Raw genomic sequence first — 16,719 nt, forward strand, 5'->3', positions numbered from 1 at the left:
CTGGACTAGCCTGCCAATGGAACAGTACAACTCATGATGAAGTGTCTCGACTGTCTGATACCAAACCAGATGTATTTTTCTATTTACATATTATTTGTACCATTATCATATTGACACATTTCTCCCTTTTATGCCCTGTACAAAGCCTTGTGAACTATCCCTGCAGTGCACATCTCCCTGTTGCTGTAAATTTGAAATACAGTTAATTTAAAAACTAAGCTGGACTCCTGTTAGTTGGTTGTCTCTCCTCTGTCAAGCTCAGTGAAGCCTCGTCTCTAATAGTTTTGCAGCTCGGGAATGTTCTTGTAGAGATCCAGTGAGTCAGGGTTGGAGAAAGCTCCTCTTTGCGCCACCTCCCAGCCAGCAATCACCTGCTTCACAGCCACCTCCACCTTCTTACCACTCCTGGTGTACTGTAGAGGGATGGAGAAAAGAGCTGTCATGCAAGACAGAACCGCAGGATAATGAGATTATATATCTCCGATTGATATTCATATTTCTCTTACAGGAATGTCTTTGGTCTCCAGCAGCAAAGCAGGAATGTGTCGGGCAGACAGAGCTTTTCTGATGGCTCCTTTAATCTTTGCCAGCAGCTCCGGACAGAAGGTCTTACCGGGTGCCATCTTTAAGAACAATATGACTCGCTCTTCTCCCTCGGCATTGTACTGAGGAATGCAAAGACTGTCCGTCACTTCCTCGAATGCTTCCACTGCAGGGAGGAGAGGACAAGAGAGGGTAGAGGAGAGGACAAGGAGACAAAACAAGAATGAGGAGAGCAGTCGAGGAGGAGAAAAGAGGAGGTGAGAGGTAAAGAGAAGGAGGCAGCGAAGATGAGAAGTGTTGTAAGAGGAAATGGGCGACAACAGAGAAATGTGACCATTCACAGGTTGGAAACTAAGCCCAGAAACACTGCATTCCTGTTGTCAACAGTAAGAAGAAATGTTGCTTTTGCAACATTCTGTTGGCTGTACCAAAAAATGACGTGAACAACAACAAGTGATAAAGGGAGCCAATATTTTTTTCCACCAACATAAAAAGGAGGACCACGACTCAGTTTAAGCTCGCAAAATGTTCTTGTTGGCTTCCACCCACAGCCTGCACCTCCACCTGTCATGTTCAAGACTCACCAATGTTGTAGATCTCGGAGCTACCAAACCGGACTCCGTTGGGGTTCAGCGTGCCGTCACTGCAGAGCAAACACAAGTTCAAGATCCAAAACTCATTGAGAAGCTTAATGGCCATATATCATACAACACATCGGTGCAATGGGGGAAAAAATCTACCTGCCACACACATATGCAATATGTGTATTACTATATTTGCATTTCCTTTCATTTATATCTCTATAGGCTCAGTTTATTTTCAAATACCCTGGAAAAACAGCCTCGGTATAGTACCGTAAAGCAGCTTAAAGGTCTAGTGTGTAGGCGTGTGGGAGAACTACGAAAACACAAAAAAAACACGCTCTGGATTACTATAGAAACATGGTGGCCTGCTCTCTTTGAGATACAATGGCTCATTCTAACGTAGAACACAACACTCCTTATTTCAGATGATTGACACTAATTAAATACATACTTAATAATAACCTTTTCCATTTCTGCCAGTAATCAACCTAAAAGCTACACACTGTAACTTAAAGCTTCCTGAACAATATAATGTGGCACAAATAGGCTACTTTAACCACTTTGCACAGTACTCCAAATAAATGAATCAATAAGAACCACAGAGATAAAGCTTTTTTAAAACATTCAGTGGCTTCCTCCTGAGTAGAGCGGTTAATGGCTGACCTTCTGCCCAGCATGACAATGCCTCCTGTCTTTGTGTTGATTTTGCAGTAGTCCCCGTGGGCCCACACGCCTACAGGGAAGGAAAGTGGTAATAGAAAAACCCAGATTAAAGACAAACCTAAAGCGGTTCATGAGAAAAAAAGCTCCTAATAATTGTATTCAATATAGCAATATAAAAGATGTTCTGGGATCTTTGAATATGTATGCATGGTGTACATAAGTTTGCATTAATCCTTGCCGTTTCTGAACTTACCAGGATATTTTGAAAAGTACGCTTTGTGATATTTGTTCCCGTTCTCGTCATTCCAGAAGTGTGTTGGCTGGCAGGGGATTGGTTTCAGGCAGACAAGCTCCCCGCTCTCTCCCCATACAGGCTTGCCTACACACACGCACACACACACACACACACACACACACACACACACACACACACACACACACACACACACACACACACACACACACACACACACACACACACACACACACACACACACACACAGGAACAAAGAATAAACTTAGAGGCTTTGGATATACTTTGCCAAAACACACACACATACTTTTGGACACAAACACATTCTCAGATATAATTTTTAAAAAATCACCTGGTAATGTATCCCACACTCAGAGAACTCGGTACACTTTAGTGTGTGGTTTCACACAGACCTCACCTCCTCCCTCAGGAAGGTGTTATAGGCTTAGAGACCGACTAAAATAATCCCAAACTCTTTCTACAAAACTGCCTTTAAATTATCCCTCAATCCACTCTCCTTTGAGGTGGTGGAGACATGCCAGTACAGCCTGCAGCAGGGATCGGAGCTGGGGAACAAGGGACTGAAATCAATGAGAAAAACAAAGACAGCTTTGAAGACTCCCAGCAAGATGAAAACCTCTCTTTTCTGTTTGGATTGTTCATGAAAAAAAATGTATTTCCTTTAAATTGTTACCCGTTTTTACCCAGAGAAAGTTCAACACTCTCTGAAGCAATAGCTAGCTTCAAATTCATGCCCATGCATACAGATACGGACTGGCATGGTAAATGGACTTCCTACAGATCAAAGCACAATATTCACCCATGTGCACATACATTCACACACTGATGGCCACTGATCACGATCTGAAGTCATGCACATTCACTCACATTCACACAGGAGTCGGGGATCAAACGTCCGGTCTTCTGATTAGAGGGCAACCCTCTCCATCTCTAAGACACAGCTGACATGGGAGCAACCAGGCATAACTAGGGATGCACGATATTGGATTTTTTGCCGATATCCGATATGCCGATATTTTATAACTCATTTGGCCGATAACCGATACCGATATATATATATATATATATATATAAATACTCGACTCAGTGTACGCACACAAAGCCTTCCTGCCCCGCTCAGCTGATACACCTCCGCCTCACCTGCGGAGCCTCACACACCGCGGAAAGGTTCGGCGTGGGCGAGCGTGCGCGTTCCCTGCTCCGTGCACAGTGGGACAATCAGTCTCCACCTGAGGGACGCTTGGCGTTACCTCTGACTCGCCGCATAGTGTCGGCTTCAGTGAATATGATTAAACAAATGTTGCCGACTGCGACTTACGTGTTAAAAGAATGCGTCTTGGCTCCTCCTCGCATCACCGACGCTGAACAATCACTGCAAATACAAACTTTGCTATCCGTTTCCGACACCTTAAAAAAACGTACAAACAGCTGACATTTTAAACTTCTCCCTCGCTCTGCTGCAAGTTGAAGTAGGTGACGTGTCGCGTCGCGATGCGCATGCAATCCTCACGCCCTCGGGCATTTAATCCGATTTAATCAAGGACGCAGCCGTCTTTTATTATCGGTTTAATATACGTTAAAATACGTTTTAACGTCAATATTTCGGCCGATACCGATACCTTGCCGATAATATCGTGCATCCCGAGGCATAACTATAGAATGTTTGTTATTTTTCTGTTAGCTACCAAGCAGCTCCAGAAAAGGATGGGCGGTTTGCTCAAGGGCATATCAGCTTGTGATACATTTACATTTTCCTTAGATACCAGTCCCTCTTAGAATTCAAACGAGCAAATTCCTTACAACCTCTTCATGATCCCTAGAATCTGCTACATACTTTACATGAGTAATTCAGCCACAAAGACACAGTCACTCTTACCATCGGGGCTCCAGGCTTCCACAGCAATGCCGAGGTTTCTTGTTTGGATCTCACCCCGATACACTGGAACGGTTGGATTCTGACCCATGAAACATGATACTATGTCGGTGCCACCTGAGAAGAGGGATGGGAGAAAAACAGACACAGGGGAAGGGATTTAGTTGGTTTATGGTCTGAGATGGTCTTGAAGAGAACTCCTGCACCTTTACCCAGCTTTAGGGGATTTTTAGCCAAGTTTTATGGTGGAGGGGATGGTTAACTGCTCTCATTAACAGCTTGAATAATAAGGTCCAGTCAAATACATTACACTGTTTTCCCAGGACTGAACTACAGACGGGCCAGGACGAATTACAAAACAATAACTCTAGAAGGCAAACAGGCAGGCTTACAAAGTGCCTCTCATTCACCCATCTAGACATGAATGGCAGTGCATGGGGATCGAACCATCAACCCTGCTCTTAATGGATGGCCCTCTAGGTGTAGGCAGACAATGATTATTGCTGCAAATGTATTCATGCGTTGTTGGTTTGTGTTGGTCCATAGAACATCTTAAAACTATTAAAAAGTGCCAAGACTGAGGTTCCTCATATTATTTGGGGTTTTTTTCAACCAACAGTGCGAAACAAAATGTCAAATTATGAATCTATAGTCGATATTGGGAATAAGTGTTTCTGTGGACACAAGGTAATATATAGCTTATTATTATGTTAGTTTTTACTTATGGTATCAATCTTGCCATTCAACAACACAAACTGGCAGCGTTGGTGTCCTGCTCCACCTCTACTGACCTATATAAGAGTCTCTCTCTCTCTCTCTCCCAATCATCTACTATTCCCGACATGTTCTATTAATCTCCCTTCCCATTGTTTCAACTCTCCCTCCCTGTCTCATTCCCTCTCTGCATCATAGACTCCATCCATCCATCTTGTTCGCTTCCTCCCAACTGCTCTCTGCCCTTCTACCACTCCTTCCTGCTCCCTTGCTTTTCTTGCTGTTCTTTACACCTCTCTCTCTCTCTCTCTCTCTCTCTCTCTCTCTCTCTCTCTCTCTCTCTCTCTCTCTCTCTCTCTCTCTCTCTCTGCGCATGCGTGAGCGTGAGCGTGGTGTGAGCGCGGTGTGAGCGCGGTGAGTGAGTGACTGTGATTTCTAACTTTTCTCGATACTTGTTTGTGATCGATTTAGTGTTTTGTTTTTGTTACTTAGTTTGTGGCTTGTTCAGTGTCTTTTTTTCGGGGTGGTGGTGGTGGTGGGGGGTAGTCGGGCATTATGCCCGTTGTGGGCAGGCAGGAAGAGCTGGAGAAGCTCACTCGCCGACACGCGGTGAAGGTTTTACCGCAGGCCGGCGTTTCAGTGGAGGAGGTCGGCTATGCCCTAGGAGAAGTAGTGGGATTTGACAGCGTTAAGTCAGCGTCGCGTATGAACAGTGCTGTGGTGATTTTTTTAGATGAAGTGCGTAAAGTGGAGCAGGTGGTCGAGGCTGGCATCGTCCTCAGAGACACGTTCACTCCGGTGTTTCCGCTTGTGAACGCGTCAAAAAAGATCACCATTTCAAACGCCCCACCATTCATTAAAAATGATGATTTGTGTAAAGCTCTGTCCAGGTATGGACAAATAGTGTCCCCCATAAAAATGGTGCTGTTGGGATGTAAGTCTCCCAAGTTGAAGCATGTGGTCTGTCACAGACGACAAGTTTATATGGTCCCCAAAGACGCTGATAGTCACATCAACCTGACCCTCAATTTCAAGATCGATGGTTTCAATTACGTTGTGTTTGTCTCTTCTGATACCATGAAGTGTTTTGGTTGTGGGGCCGAGGGGCATCTGATCCGGGCTTGTCCCGAGGCCAGGAGGGAGAACGCCGGTGCCTCGTGCGCAGAGCGGCCGGCGGAGGCCGCCGGTGCCTCGGGCGCGGGGCGGCCGGCGGAGGCCGCCGGTGCCTCGGGCGCGGAGCGGCCGGCGGAGGCCGCCGGTGCCTCGGGCGCGGAGCGGCCGGCGGAGGACGCCGCTGCCCCGGGCGCGGGGCGGCCGGCGGAGGCCGCCGGTGCCTCGGGCGCGGGGCGGCCGGCGGAGGCCGCCGGTGCCTCGGGCGCGGGGCGGCCGGCGGAGGCCGCCGGTGCCTCGGGCGCGGGGCGGCCGGCGGAGGACGCCGCTGCCCCGGGCGCGGAGCGGCCGGCGGAGGACGCCGCTGCCGCGGGCGCGGGGCTGCCGGCGGAGAACGCCGGTGCCGCGGGCGCGGAGCTGCCGGAGGAGGACCTAGGTGCCTCGGTTTCGGATACGGTAGTAAATGGACATGGTATTAGTTCAGTGAAAAAAATGGACGGGGGGGAAGCAGAAAACACAGAGGGCAGCAGCGAAGATAAATTGGTGAATGATGTGTCAATGGAAGACGTGTTTGATGAACAGTGTCTCAGCTTAAACGTAAGCAAAAGAAAGAAATCAGATGATAAAGGGCAGGGTGGAGGTAAAACCAGGAAGACTCTGCTGAGCTTCTCTGATGAGGAAGAGGAGGCTGATCTGACTGTTTCTCAGGAGGAAAGAGTCACTTCCTATTCGGTGGAGAAGATCAGGAGGTTTTTAGCAGAGACTAAAGGTCATAGAGCAGTGCAGATAGAGCAATTCTTCCCTGATCTAATTGGTTTCATCAGAACTGTGAATCAACTTAGAAAAGATGGTGTTTTCAGCAATCTGGAGATTTTCAGACTCAAGAAGCTGGTGACAAAGGCAAAAGTAATTTTGGTTGGAAATGATGATTAACTTCATGAAGATGTACATTTTACTCTCTGTCACTGTTTTTGCTGTCTGTTTTTGTGTCATGGCGAACATTAATATTGGGACCATTAATATTAATGGGGCACGCAATGAAGCAAAGAGAGCTTCTCTGTTTAAACTGTGTGAACTGAAGAAGCTGGATGTGTTGTTTGTCCAGGAGACTCACAGTGACGATAAAAATGAGGGGGACTGGAGGAAGGAATGGCCAGGGCAGGTTTTCCTCAGTCACAAACAGTCCAACAGTGCTGGGGTGGCAATACTTTTCTCCAGAGCTTTCAGTCCTGAGAATGTGGAGCTGCACCACATCATGGCTGGACATGCTCTCATGGTTAAAGCACATTATGAAAAGGTTAAAATGGCCTTCCTTTGTGTATATGCTCCAGTGGTAACAATGAACAGAATGACTTTGTTAAATGAGTTATGTGACATTATAAGTGGTATATCTGATGAATATTTATTCCTGGGGGGTGATTTTAACTGCACTGCGGATACGGCGCTAGACAGGAATCACATGGAGCCCCATCCTGCCTCGTCTGCTCGGCTCAAGCGTCTCATTGAGACACATGATTTGAAAGACGTGTGGAGGGGTTTTAATGGCAGGAATAGACAGTATACATGGTCTCACTGCAGAGACAACACAGTGTCTCTGGCCAGACTAGATCACATTTATTGTTTTAAACATCATTTTAGTGTTTTTAAAAGCTGCCGTATTGTCCCGGTGGGTGTGTCGGATCACTCCTTGGTTCAATGCAGTCTTTTTATCCAGAATGTAAAGACATCTAGTGCCTACTGGCACCTTAACACAGCTCTTTTAGAAGACCGTTCTTTTAGAGAGGCTTTTAGGTTTTTATGGCTTTCACATAGGCAGAAGAAGTTCACGTTCACGTCAGTGCAGAGGTGGTGGGACTTCGGAAAAACTGTCATAAAACAATTTTGTCAACAGTATAATCGCAACGTCACCAAGCAAATCACCAGGTCCCTTCAGGACCTGGAGACTGAGGTACAGCACTTACTGGGCTGTACAGGAGAACAAAGGCATATTGAAGCCCTTAAAAGTAAAAAGGCTGCTATAGCCAACCTGTTGGGCACCACAGCACAGGGAGCTTTGGTTCGGTCACGCTTTATGAACGCCTCCATGATGGACGCCCCTTCCAAGTTCTTTTTCGACCTGGAAAGCAAGAATGGCCAGAGGAAGGTTATCCACTGCCTGCGTTTGGACAATGGGTCTTCACTTACCGAAGTTACTGAGATCCGAAGGCACGCCACACGTTTTTATAGAGACCTTTTTAAGTCTGAGTTAGTGGAGGACCGAGAGCTGGAAGCAACCTTTCTGTCCGATTTGCCTCAAGTTGGGGAATCATCTGGTTCTTTATTGTCAGCTGACCTAACTCTGGATGAACTTCATGTGGCCCTCATGAGCCTGGCTAATGGCAAGGCTCCAGGCATCGATGGGATCCCGGTTGACTTTTATAAAACTTTCTGGCCGGTGGTGGGTGAGGACATGTTGGAGGTGTTCCAGGAAAGTTTCAGGAGTGAACTTTTACCTCAGAGCTGTAGGAGGGCTGTGATAACTCTGCTCCCAAAGAAAGGAGACCTCCAGGACCTAAAGAACTGGAGGCCAGTCTCTTTGCTCTGCGGGGACTACAAGGTCCTGTCGAAGGCTCTGGCGTTGAGACTCAGAGATGTGATGGCAGAAATAGTTCATGTTGACCAGACCTACTGTGTGCCCGGCAGGTTAATTAGCGATAACATCGTTTTAATTCGGCATGTTTTGGACGTCTCTGACTCTTTGGGCATTGGGACTGGTCTTATTTCCATAGATCAGGAAAAAGCTTTCGACCGGGTTGAACACCAATACCTGTGGAAGACACTTGCTGCGTTTGGGTTCAGCCCAGGTTTTATTGCTAGGATCCGGGTTTTGTACAGTGACGTTGCGAGTATACTGAAAATTAATGGTGGTCTGGCTGCGCCTTTTGCTGTTCAAAGAGGAGTGCGACAGGGATGCTCACTGTCAGGCATGCTGTACTCTATAGCCATTGAGCCCCTGCTGCACAAGCTAAGAAAGGAACTGTCCGGTGTGTGTTTTCCTGGATGTCCGGCAGCTGTGAAACTTTCCGCCTATGCTGATGATGTCATTGTGGTTTTAAATACACAGGCGGACATAAAGGTTTTAGGAGGAAGTGTGGAACTTTTTAATAAACTGTCATCATCCAAGGTCAACTGGAACAAGAGTGAAGCCTTTGCAACGAAGAAGGATTTGCTCAACAAACTGGTTTTACCAGGGGGGTTGGTTTGGAAGGCAGGGGGTTTAAAGTACCTTGGGGTTTTTTTAGGGGATGAACTGTGCCTAAAGAAAAACTGGGAGGGAGTTTTGGAGTCCATTGAGGGCAGACTGAAGAGGTGGAGGTGGTTGTTGCCCTGTATGTCCTTTAGAGGTAGGACTCTTATTATTAACAACCTAGTGTCTTCCTCTCTTTGGCACAGGCTAGCGGTTGTGGACCCCCCCTCTAGTCTGCTCTCACGGATTCAAGCTATTTTAGTGGATTTCTTTTGGGACAAACTTCACTGGCTTCCACAGGCGGTGCTGTTTCTCCCCAAGGAAGAGGGAGGACAAGGGCTGGTGCACCTAGCCAGCAGATGTGCGGCCTTCCGGCTGCAGTTTATTCAGAGGCTGCTGTACGGACCACAGGACCTGGTGTGGAGACCGCTGGCTAAGCTGATCCTGCAGAGCGTTGGAGGTTTAGGATTACAGGAGTCTGTTTTTTTAATGGATTTTAAGACCGTGATCTTTACCTCCCTCCCTGTGTTTTATCGTGGACTTTTTAGTGTGTGGAAGCTGTTGTGGAGGCAGAGGGTTCGGCATGAATCTGTTTTTTGGCTGCTGCAGGAACCACTGGGTCATGGAAGCATCCTGAGCCCCCCCGCCTGGGTTGGAGCAACAGTCACAGAGGCTTTTAGAACAGCAGGGATTTCAACTCTTGGGGCCATGTTGGAGTACACTGGGCCAGATCTACACGAGACAGCAGGTTTGGCAGCTGGACTGGGATGGAGATCGCAGAGGATCGTCGGCCGACTGCTTAGCCACTGGAGAACTTGTCTGACGGGACAGGAGCGGCACCTATTGGGAGAGTACAGTCGTGGTCAAGCTGCCTCTTGTTCTGTTGATCCGTTCCCCTCCCTCATCATTTGCCCCAGTTCGGACCAACAGTGTGAGGTGAGCCTGAAGGAGGACAAGGGCAAAGCACTGTCTGCTCTGATGGTGAGGTGTCTGAACAGACAGAAGTTGCAGCACCAGCCGAAGCTACCGTGGAGAGCTCATCTGGTCTTGGGCAAGGAGGTCCGTCCCGAATGGAGGAGTCTCTACAAACCTCCACTCTCCAAGAGGGTGGCGGACCTCCAGTGGAGACTCCTGCACGGGATTCTAGCTGTCAATGCTTTTATATCCATCCTGAACTCTGCTGTCCCAAACATTTGTCCTTTTTGTGTGGCAGTAGAAACTGTCTTTCACTGTTTTGCAGAGTGTCCTCGTCTTATTCCTCTCTTCTCAATGTTGGGTTGTTTGTTCAGAAAGACAGGAGAAGTTTTTTCTCTTAGAACCTTCATTCTTGGCTTTCGCTACAAGAAGACTCAAAAGGACAAATGTCAGATGATGAACTTTATTCTAGGTCAATCAAAGATGGCGGTATATGTAAGTAGGAAGAGGAAGGTGGAGGACAATGTGGACTCTGACATTGTTCTGCTGCTAAGCAGAATGATAAAAGCGAGGATCCTGATTGACTTTAATTATTACAGGGAAATGCAGGATCTAGAGCGTTTTAAAATGACATGGACTCATGGTGGTGTACTGTGCTCCGTTCAGGAGAATGAACTTTTGTTCTCAGATCAGCTGGTTTGATCTATTAGCTCAGATTTTATTTTTGCTTGTATTTCTTATGTATGTCATTGCACTGATGTGAACTGATATGACTCACACAGCGAAAATAAAGATGATTTGAAAAATCAAATCTCTCTCTCTCTCTCTCTCTCTCTCTCTCTCTCTCTCTCTCTCTCTCTCTCTCTCTCTCTCTCTCTCTCTCTCTCTCTCTCTCTCTCTCTCTCTCTCTCTCTCTCTCTCTCTGCTAGCTTCTTTATTGAGCTTTAATTGGCTCCCAGGAGGAAGTGGAAACTTTGCCTTTTGATTAAACACACACACTTACAGTGGGAAGGCACGCAATTATTTTATTATTACACTCATGTTAATGGTTGCACACACACACACACACACACACACACACACACACACACACACACACACACACACACACACACACACACACACACACACACACACACACACACACACACACACAGTTCTCTTAGGATGCCTTCCATGATCAGCCATTTAGTATGTGTGTGTGTGTGTGTGTGTGTGTGTGTGTGTGTGTGTGTGTGTGTGTGTGTGTGTGTGTGTGTGCTTTCATTTCGTTTTGGGTCAGACAAAGCCACTGACTGAGACAAAAAAACAACAACAAAAAAACAACCAACCAGCTAACTATATGCAGACACACGTTCGCGCAAACACAGTGAACTCAATCATGCAGCAAAACTAAAAAAAAAAAGATTTTTTCTGAAGGGAAGAGGGGAGAAGAACCAGAAAGGGAATAGAGGACTGACATATGGGCAGTCATACGGAGGTGTATTAGGATGGAGGATATCCAGCAGTGAAAGTGTTAAAACCCCCAATGGAAGCAAGCAACGGGGTCCTACATGCCTGCTGACAGGATCTCACACACACACACACACACACACACACACACACACACACACACACACACACACACACACACACACACACACACACACACACACACACACACACACACACACACACAAAAGGAAAAATAATAATGCATACACTGTTTATAACTTATAATACACTGTTTCACATGAACTCACACATTTGCGCGCGCGCGCGCACACACACACACACACACACACACACACACACACACACACACACACACACACCACACACACACCACACACACAACACACACACACGCACACACAGAGGGTGAAATCAGTAAAGGGGCCTTTCACATATGTCGCTCTGACCCCCAGTCAAGTCTCATATGCTGTGATAGATCACAAGAACACACACATACATGCACAGTTAGTGGTGACCTCGGGGGTCAAGGTAAGGTCGGTTTGCAGCCAGCAGAGTTGGAGCCTGCTGTTGCCCTTGGCGACAAGGAGGAAACTGATAGGGCAGGACCTGCTGTTCTGATGTATATACACATGGACCCGGATCCATACTGACACATGCAGGCTCCCTTAATCCTACAAATACTAATCTTAAAAGCAGAATTCCAATTTATTTCGACTTAGGTTTCAAATTGATATTTTGGGACATCCCTTCTGTCATAATGGATTGGATTTGTATGGCGCTTTTCAAGACACTCAAAGCGCTCTGACAGGGTCCCAGGTTCCATTCATTCACACAGACTGACGGAAGCGTCATTAAGTGCCATTAATGATTAATTAATGTAACTGGGCACGATATGAAAGGATTTATACCAGCCAATAGTTTGGCCAGAATACCTACACTGCTTCATTTGGAGGTAAAATTGAATGTAAGAGTAGTAAATATATGGTTGGTAGGTACAGTCAAATCTATAGAAGTCACTCTGTGACAAATATTTACAACCAGGGGCAACCTCTGTTCCTGAAAAGTGAAAGCCATGAACTGTATTCGCCCTAATGGCCTACAGGGGGCGACTCCTCTGGTTGCAAAAATAAGTCTGATTGTATAGTCTATGAGAAAATAACTTCTCACTTGATTTATTATCACAGTAAACATTGTAAACATGAGTTTATGGTCTCATTGTCTAGTTTCAAGTATTCTTAAATCCAGCATGATGTTCATTTAGTGAATTATGGTCCATTTAGAGTCAAATAGACCATAAAGCAGGTAGCTTTAGGGCGTGGCTACGTTGTTATTGATGATTGTACCTTTGAGTGATGATGCAAAGTGAAGATGATTGTCTGAAATCTCTATTTATTTTTCCATACAGACTGAAATATTGAGTGTTTATTATGTAGAGAATGACTGAATGAGGACAAAGCCTTGGTCATTCCTAATCACCACTTGACTTCTACAATGGTTGCCAGCAAGTACATAAGTACAACGTCTGTGCAGAGACAAGTGGATGCATTTTAAAACAACAATAAATAACTTTATAAGATTAATATATAGATAATAATGAGACAACCAGCTCATACTGTCTCCCTGTTTTTCTGCCTTGTGGGTGACATTTCAGTCATTGCTTATGTGTCCAAGCCTTCTGCCCACACATCATTATGTGTGTACGTACCAATCAGGGGTGTCACTTACAGCGTGTGTGGTGCATAGGTCCTGCTGCTCCAAAGTGCTACCTAATGTGTATGTGTGCGTGTGCGTGCGTGTGCGTGTGTGTGTGTGTGTGTGTGTGTGTGTGTGTGTGTGTGTGTGTGTGTGTGTGTGATATGTCACTCACCCAGGCTGTGCTAAATGTTAAACGTTTCAGGACTCACAGTGGGAGACAGATAGCTTTCTATTGCCCTGTCAACATAACAATGGACTGAGAGGGCCAGTGTTTGTGTGTGGTGGGATTGTGGGTGGTGATGAAAATGTACAGTTCTATGCAATTTTTTTTATTTCCTTTGCGTCAGTCCTTTTGTTGTCGCAGATGCTTTGTTGCTTTCTTTTGCATTTTTGTGTGTGCTGCTAGCGTTAACGTAGTACGCCGCAAATGTGGGAAAGCTGCTGCTGTTTGTGCCCTTAGATGGAACTAAAGTATTAGAAAATGACAATGTGTACTGTCAGAATCTGTATCAGTCACCTGAGATGGAACCAAGCAGCACGGTGCTCTTGATGCAGCGGTAGACGTAGTCGTAGCTCTGAGGTTTGAGAGGAGATCCAGTAGACAGGATGGTGTGGAGAGACTGCAGGTTGTGCGTTTCGGCTGGGGGGGAAGTAAAAGAAATATTAGATGAATCGAGTTTAAATATAAAATGTGCAGATCTACCAAAATGTCCCTGAGCATCAGGTCTAGAAAATTAACCAATCAACATGGTATTGTTTAGTCGCAATTTCAACTTGCACCTGTGCACAGTTGTGGCTGCATGCAGCCCTTCATGTTGTGTTAATGCAGCTCGCCACCCTGATGCGACACAGAACACGAGTTTGCATGGACGAGCAAACGCACACACATGCACACACATATTAAGCCTCCGTCCCCAAGGTTCATGAGTGCACACGCTCTGTCACACACACACACACACACACACACACACACACACACACACACACACACACACACACACACACACACACACACACACACACACACACACACACACAGTTGGAACTCTTGCTACCCCCTGCCAGGACTCCAGGTGTCCAGTCCAAATGTCAGCCCAGGGAAAAGGGCCCCTCCGCTGGGGCAGCTAGTGAAGAAGCTCCCCCTACCCTTCCCATCCCACTGGAGGCATGCTTGAACACACACAGACACACACCTCCCTCTGCCATACCCTTTTTCTCTAATAAGCATCCAAACATACACACAGTGCCAAATAGATCAAGTGGCTGGCTGAATTAAGAGGGTGGGATTGAGAGAGAGAGAGAGAGAGAGAGAGAGAGAGAGAGAGAGAGAGAGAGAGAGAGAGAGATTTTTTTCCATGCCTTTTCGTTTAGCCACAAAATTGGTAACGTGTGTGTGTGTGTGTGTGTGTGTGTGTGTGTGTGTGTGTGTGTGTGTGTGTGTGTGTGTGTGTGTGTGTAATTGACAAGTTGCAGACAGACACGCCTTGAATAAAGATTTGTGGTGATTATAACAGCGCACTGGGAACTGAGACACACAGCCACTGTTTATGGAATAAGCATCAGTTATAGAGAGGAGAAAGACAGAGTGAAGAAAGACAGAAAATGTAAGAACAAATAGGAGACAGCCAAGCCATTTGAAGTGAAATAGTTCTAAGTGGTGGGCCAAAAGGTTTGGTGTATAATTATGTAAACCAAATGTCAGCTTATGTAATTCAATATAACTGGTATTTTTCTTATACACACCAAAAGAACGGCAATGCCATAAGCATGAACCAGGTAAAAAAGTTGAAATATCACCACAATGTACTGCAAATTGAGGCTTGGACTCAAACAACTCTTGTGCTTTGCTCTATTACGAAACAGTATGCACCTTTGCAAGAGAGCAAAGCAGGAATAATTTAGCATGCACTCCAAAAGGGACATTTTTGGTCACAGAAACAGCGGAGAGAAAACATACATGGAAGTTAGCAAGAAGGCTAATAAGCAGTGGCACAACTCTGATTATGTGTAGACCTGGTTCCCTCTCTGGAGAACAGTGACACTAAAAGCAATTAGTTGATCCTAGCCATGACTCATAGGAATTATCACAACAGCACTTTTATGCATTCCATTCAGTGTCAAACACCAGAGCACAGAGCAAACCATTGATGTACGCAGTAAATGGCATTTACAGTCAAATATCACTTTTATAATGATGATTGTGTCCATCTGCTCTTAGTGTTCCAGGTTCCATTCCCAGAGAGTAGGTGAGTGTTTGTGTGGGTGAATGCATGTCTCTCTGGGTTTCTGCTTGTTATCTGTGTGCGTCCATGTGTGTCTCTGGATGTCTTGTGTGCATGCTCATGTAGGTGTGTACACGTTTGTGTCTTGGACCTCTGCTCACCAGGTTTCAGGTTCCTCTCCTGGAGCACAGACAGCCACTTGGCCCCGGTACCAAAGATAGTGATGCTGGAGAAGGGGGAAACATAAAAAAATAAGAACAGTCCAATCATTTGGGGAAAGAACTGAATTTGCGTCAACGTTGCCAACAATGACAGCCACTGCAAAACCCTCCTACATACATGTACTGTCTTCTGCATTGTGAAACTTCTAACAACAGAACCGAATGAGCAAACATTATGAATCATCCTCTAGGTTGTTATGAATAGAGATTGACAACATTAAACCGGTTTAAATGGATGCACAACATGAGAGAATTCAAAGAGTTCATTTTAGATCGACTGAGATTAAAAAACAGCAGCTACAGAGAAGGCTATGGTGGAGCATATGATGTAAACACGAGTTTAACTGGAAAAGGGATGCAGCGTGCTCTCAGGCACAACATGACAGGTGCACAGAGAGAGCCAGTAGACAGACAGGGCTGCACAGCTGAAACTTTATGGAGTTTTTGACAATCCATTGGCCCGGTGGTGTAGCAGCCCACCAGGAATTGGTATGCCAGATGGCTAGTACTCCGCTGCTATCGGGCAAACTGTGAGCTGTGGTCAGTAAGTCTTGTAACTGAGCAGCAGAACCACTGATGCTATGGGATCTAGTTTTTCTATCGAGTTCAGTGAGGGGTTTAGCTAAGGATGGTTCCAGTCCGTCACCGAGCCATGATCCCCCCCCCCCCCCTACTACTACTACTACCAACACCAAATGCAGTTGGAACCCAAGGGCCTGGGCTGCTCGAGAATTCTGCCTAAAAGCCTATTAAGGCAGTTTTTTCTCGCCACTGTCGCTGTAACGCTTGCCCCTGGGTGATGTTGGGACTGAAATTGTATTGACTCTGGAAATCTTGAGCGTATTCTAGTCCTGCTCAATGTGTTTAGTGTCCAGAGATGACTTCTGTTGTGATATGACACTATAAATAAAATTGAATTAAATTGAAAATGGGGGAAAACAGTTCAAGGGGCTACCTCCACAAATAATAATAATTTATTTTCTAACATGAATAATGTGTTTAAAAAACAGATCTGGAGTAAGAGTAAGGAATTTGGTTGCTGGGAAAAAAATAAACCTATATCAGTTATGTTGACAAGGCAAAAAGGTTGATCCAATTTAGGAGGTTGCGTGTGAATGACGCATGACTGAATGACCTGATGCATGACTGACTGAAAATGAAACTGACTATGCTCCGTTTGCTGCCATGAATCTATGCATGACGAGGCATGATTTCAATGTCAGT

The 16,719-nt window shown here is 45.9% G+C and overlaps 1 protein-coding gene across 1 annotated transcript in view; it reads right to left on the reverse strand.

Annotated features, from left to right (window-relative positions):
* Nucleotides 1-266: 266 nt before the first annotated feature.
* aacs (acetoacetyl-CoA synthetase) overlaps nt 267-16,719 on the reverse strand; it is a 40,739-nt gene continuing 24,286 nt past the window's right edge. The window contains exons 11-18 of the mRNA XM_084025003.1: nt 15,436-15,500; nt 13,570-13,692; nt 3,941-4,054; nt 2,044-2,169; nt 1,791-1,860; nt 1,128-1,186; nt 507-709; nt 267-413 (exon numbers count right to left, since the gene is read on the reverse strand). Coding sequence (XP_083881129.1) covers nt 276-413; nt 507-709; nt 1,128-1,186; nt 1,791-1,860; nt 2,044-2,169; nt 3,941-4,054; nt 13,570-13,692; nt 15,436-15,500 — 898 coding nt within the window. The 3' untranslated portion in view covers nt 267-275. The remainder of the gene's footprint in view (nt 414-506; nt 710-1,127; nt 1,187-1,790; nt 1,861-2,043; nt 2,170-3,940; nt 4,055-13,569; nt 13,693-15,435; nt 15,501-16,719) is intronic.

Source organism: Eutrigla gurnardus (genome assembly GCF_963514095.1).
Source record: "Eutrigla gurnardus genome assembly, chromosome: 13".
In the NCBI taxonomy this organism is placed as follows: domain Eukaryota; kingdom Metazoa; phylum Chordata; class Actinopteri; order Perciformes; family Triglidae; genus Eutrigla; species Eutrigla gurnardus.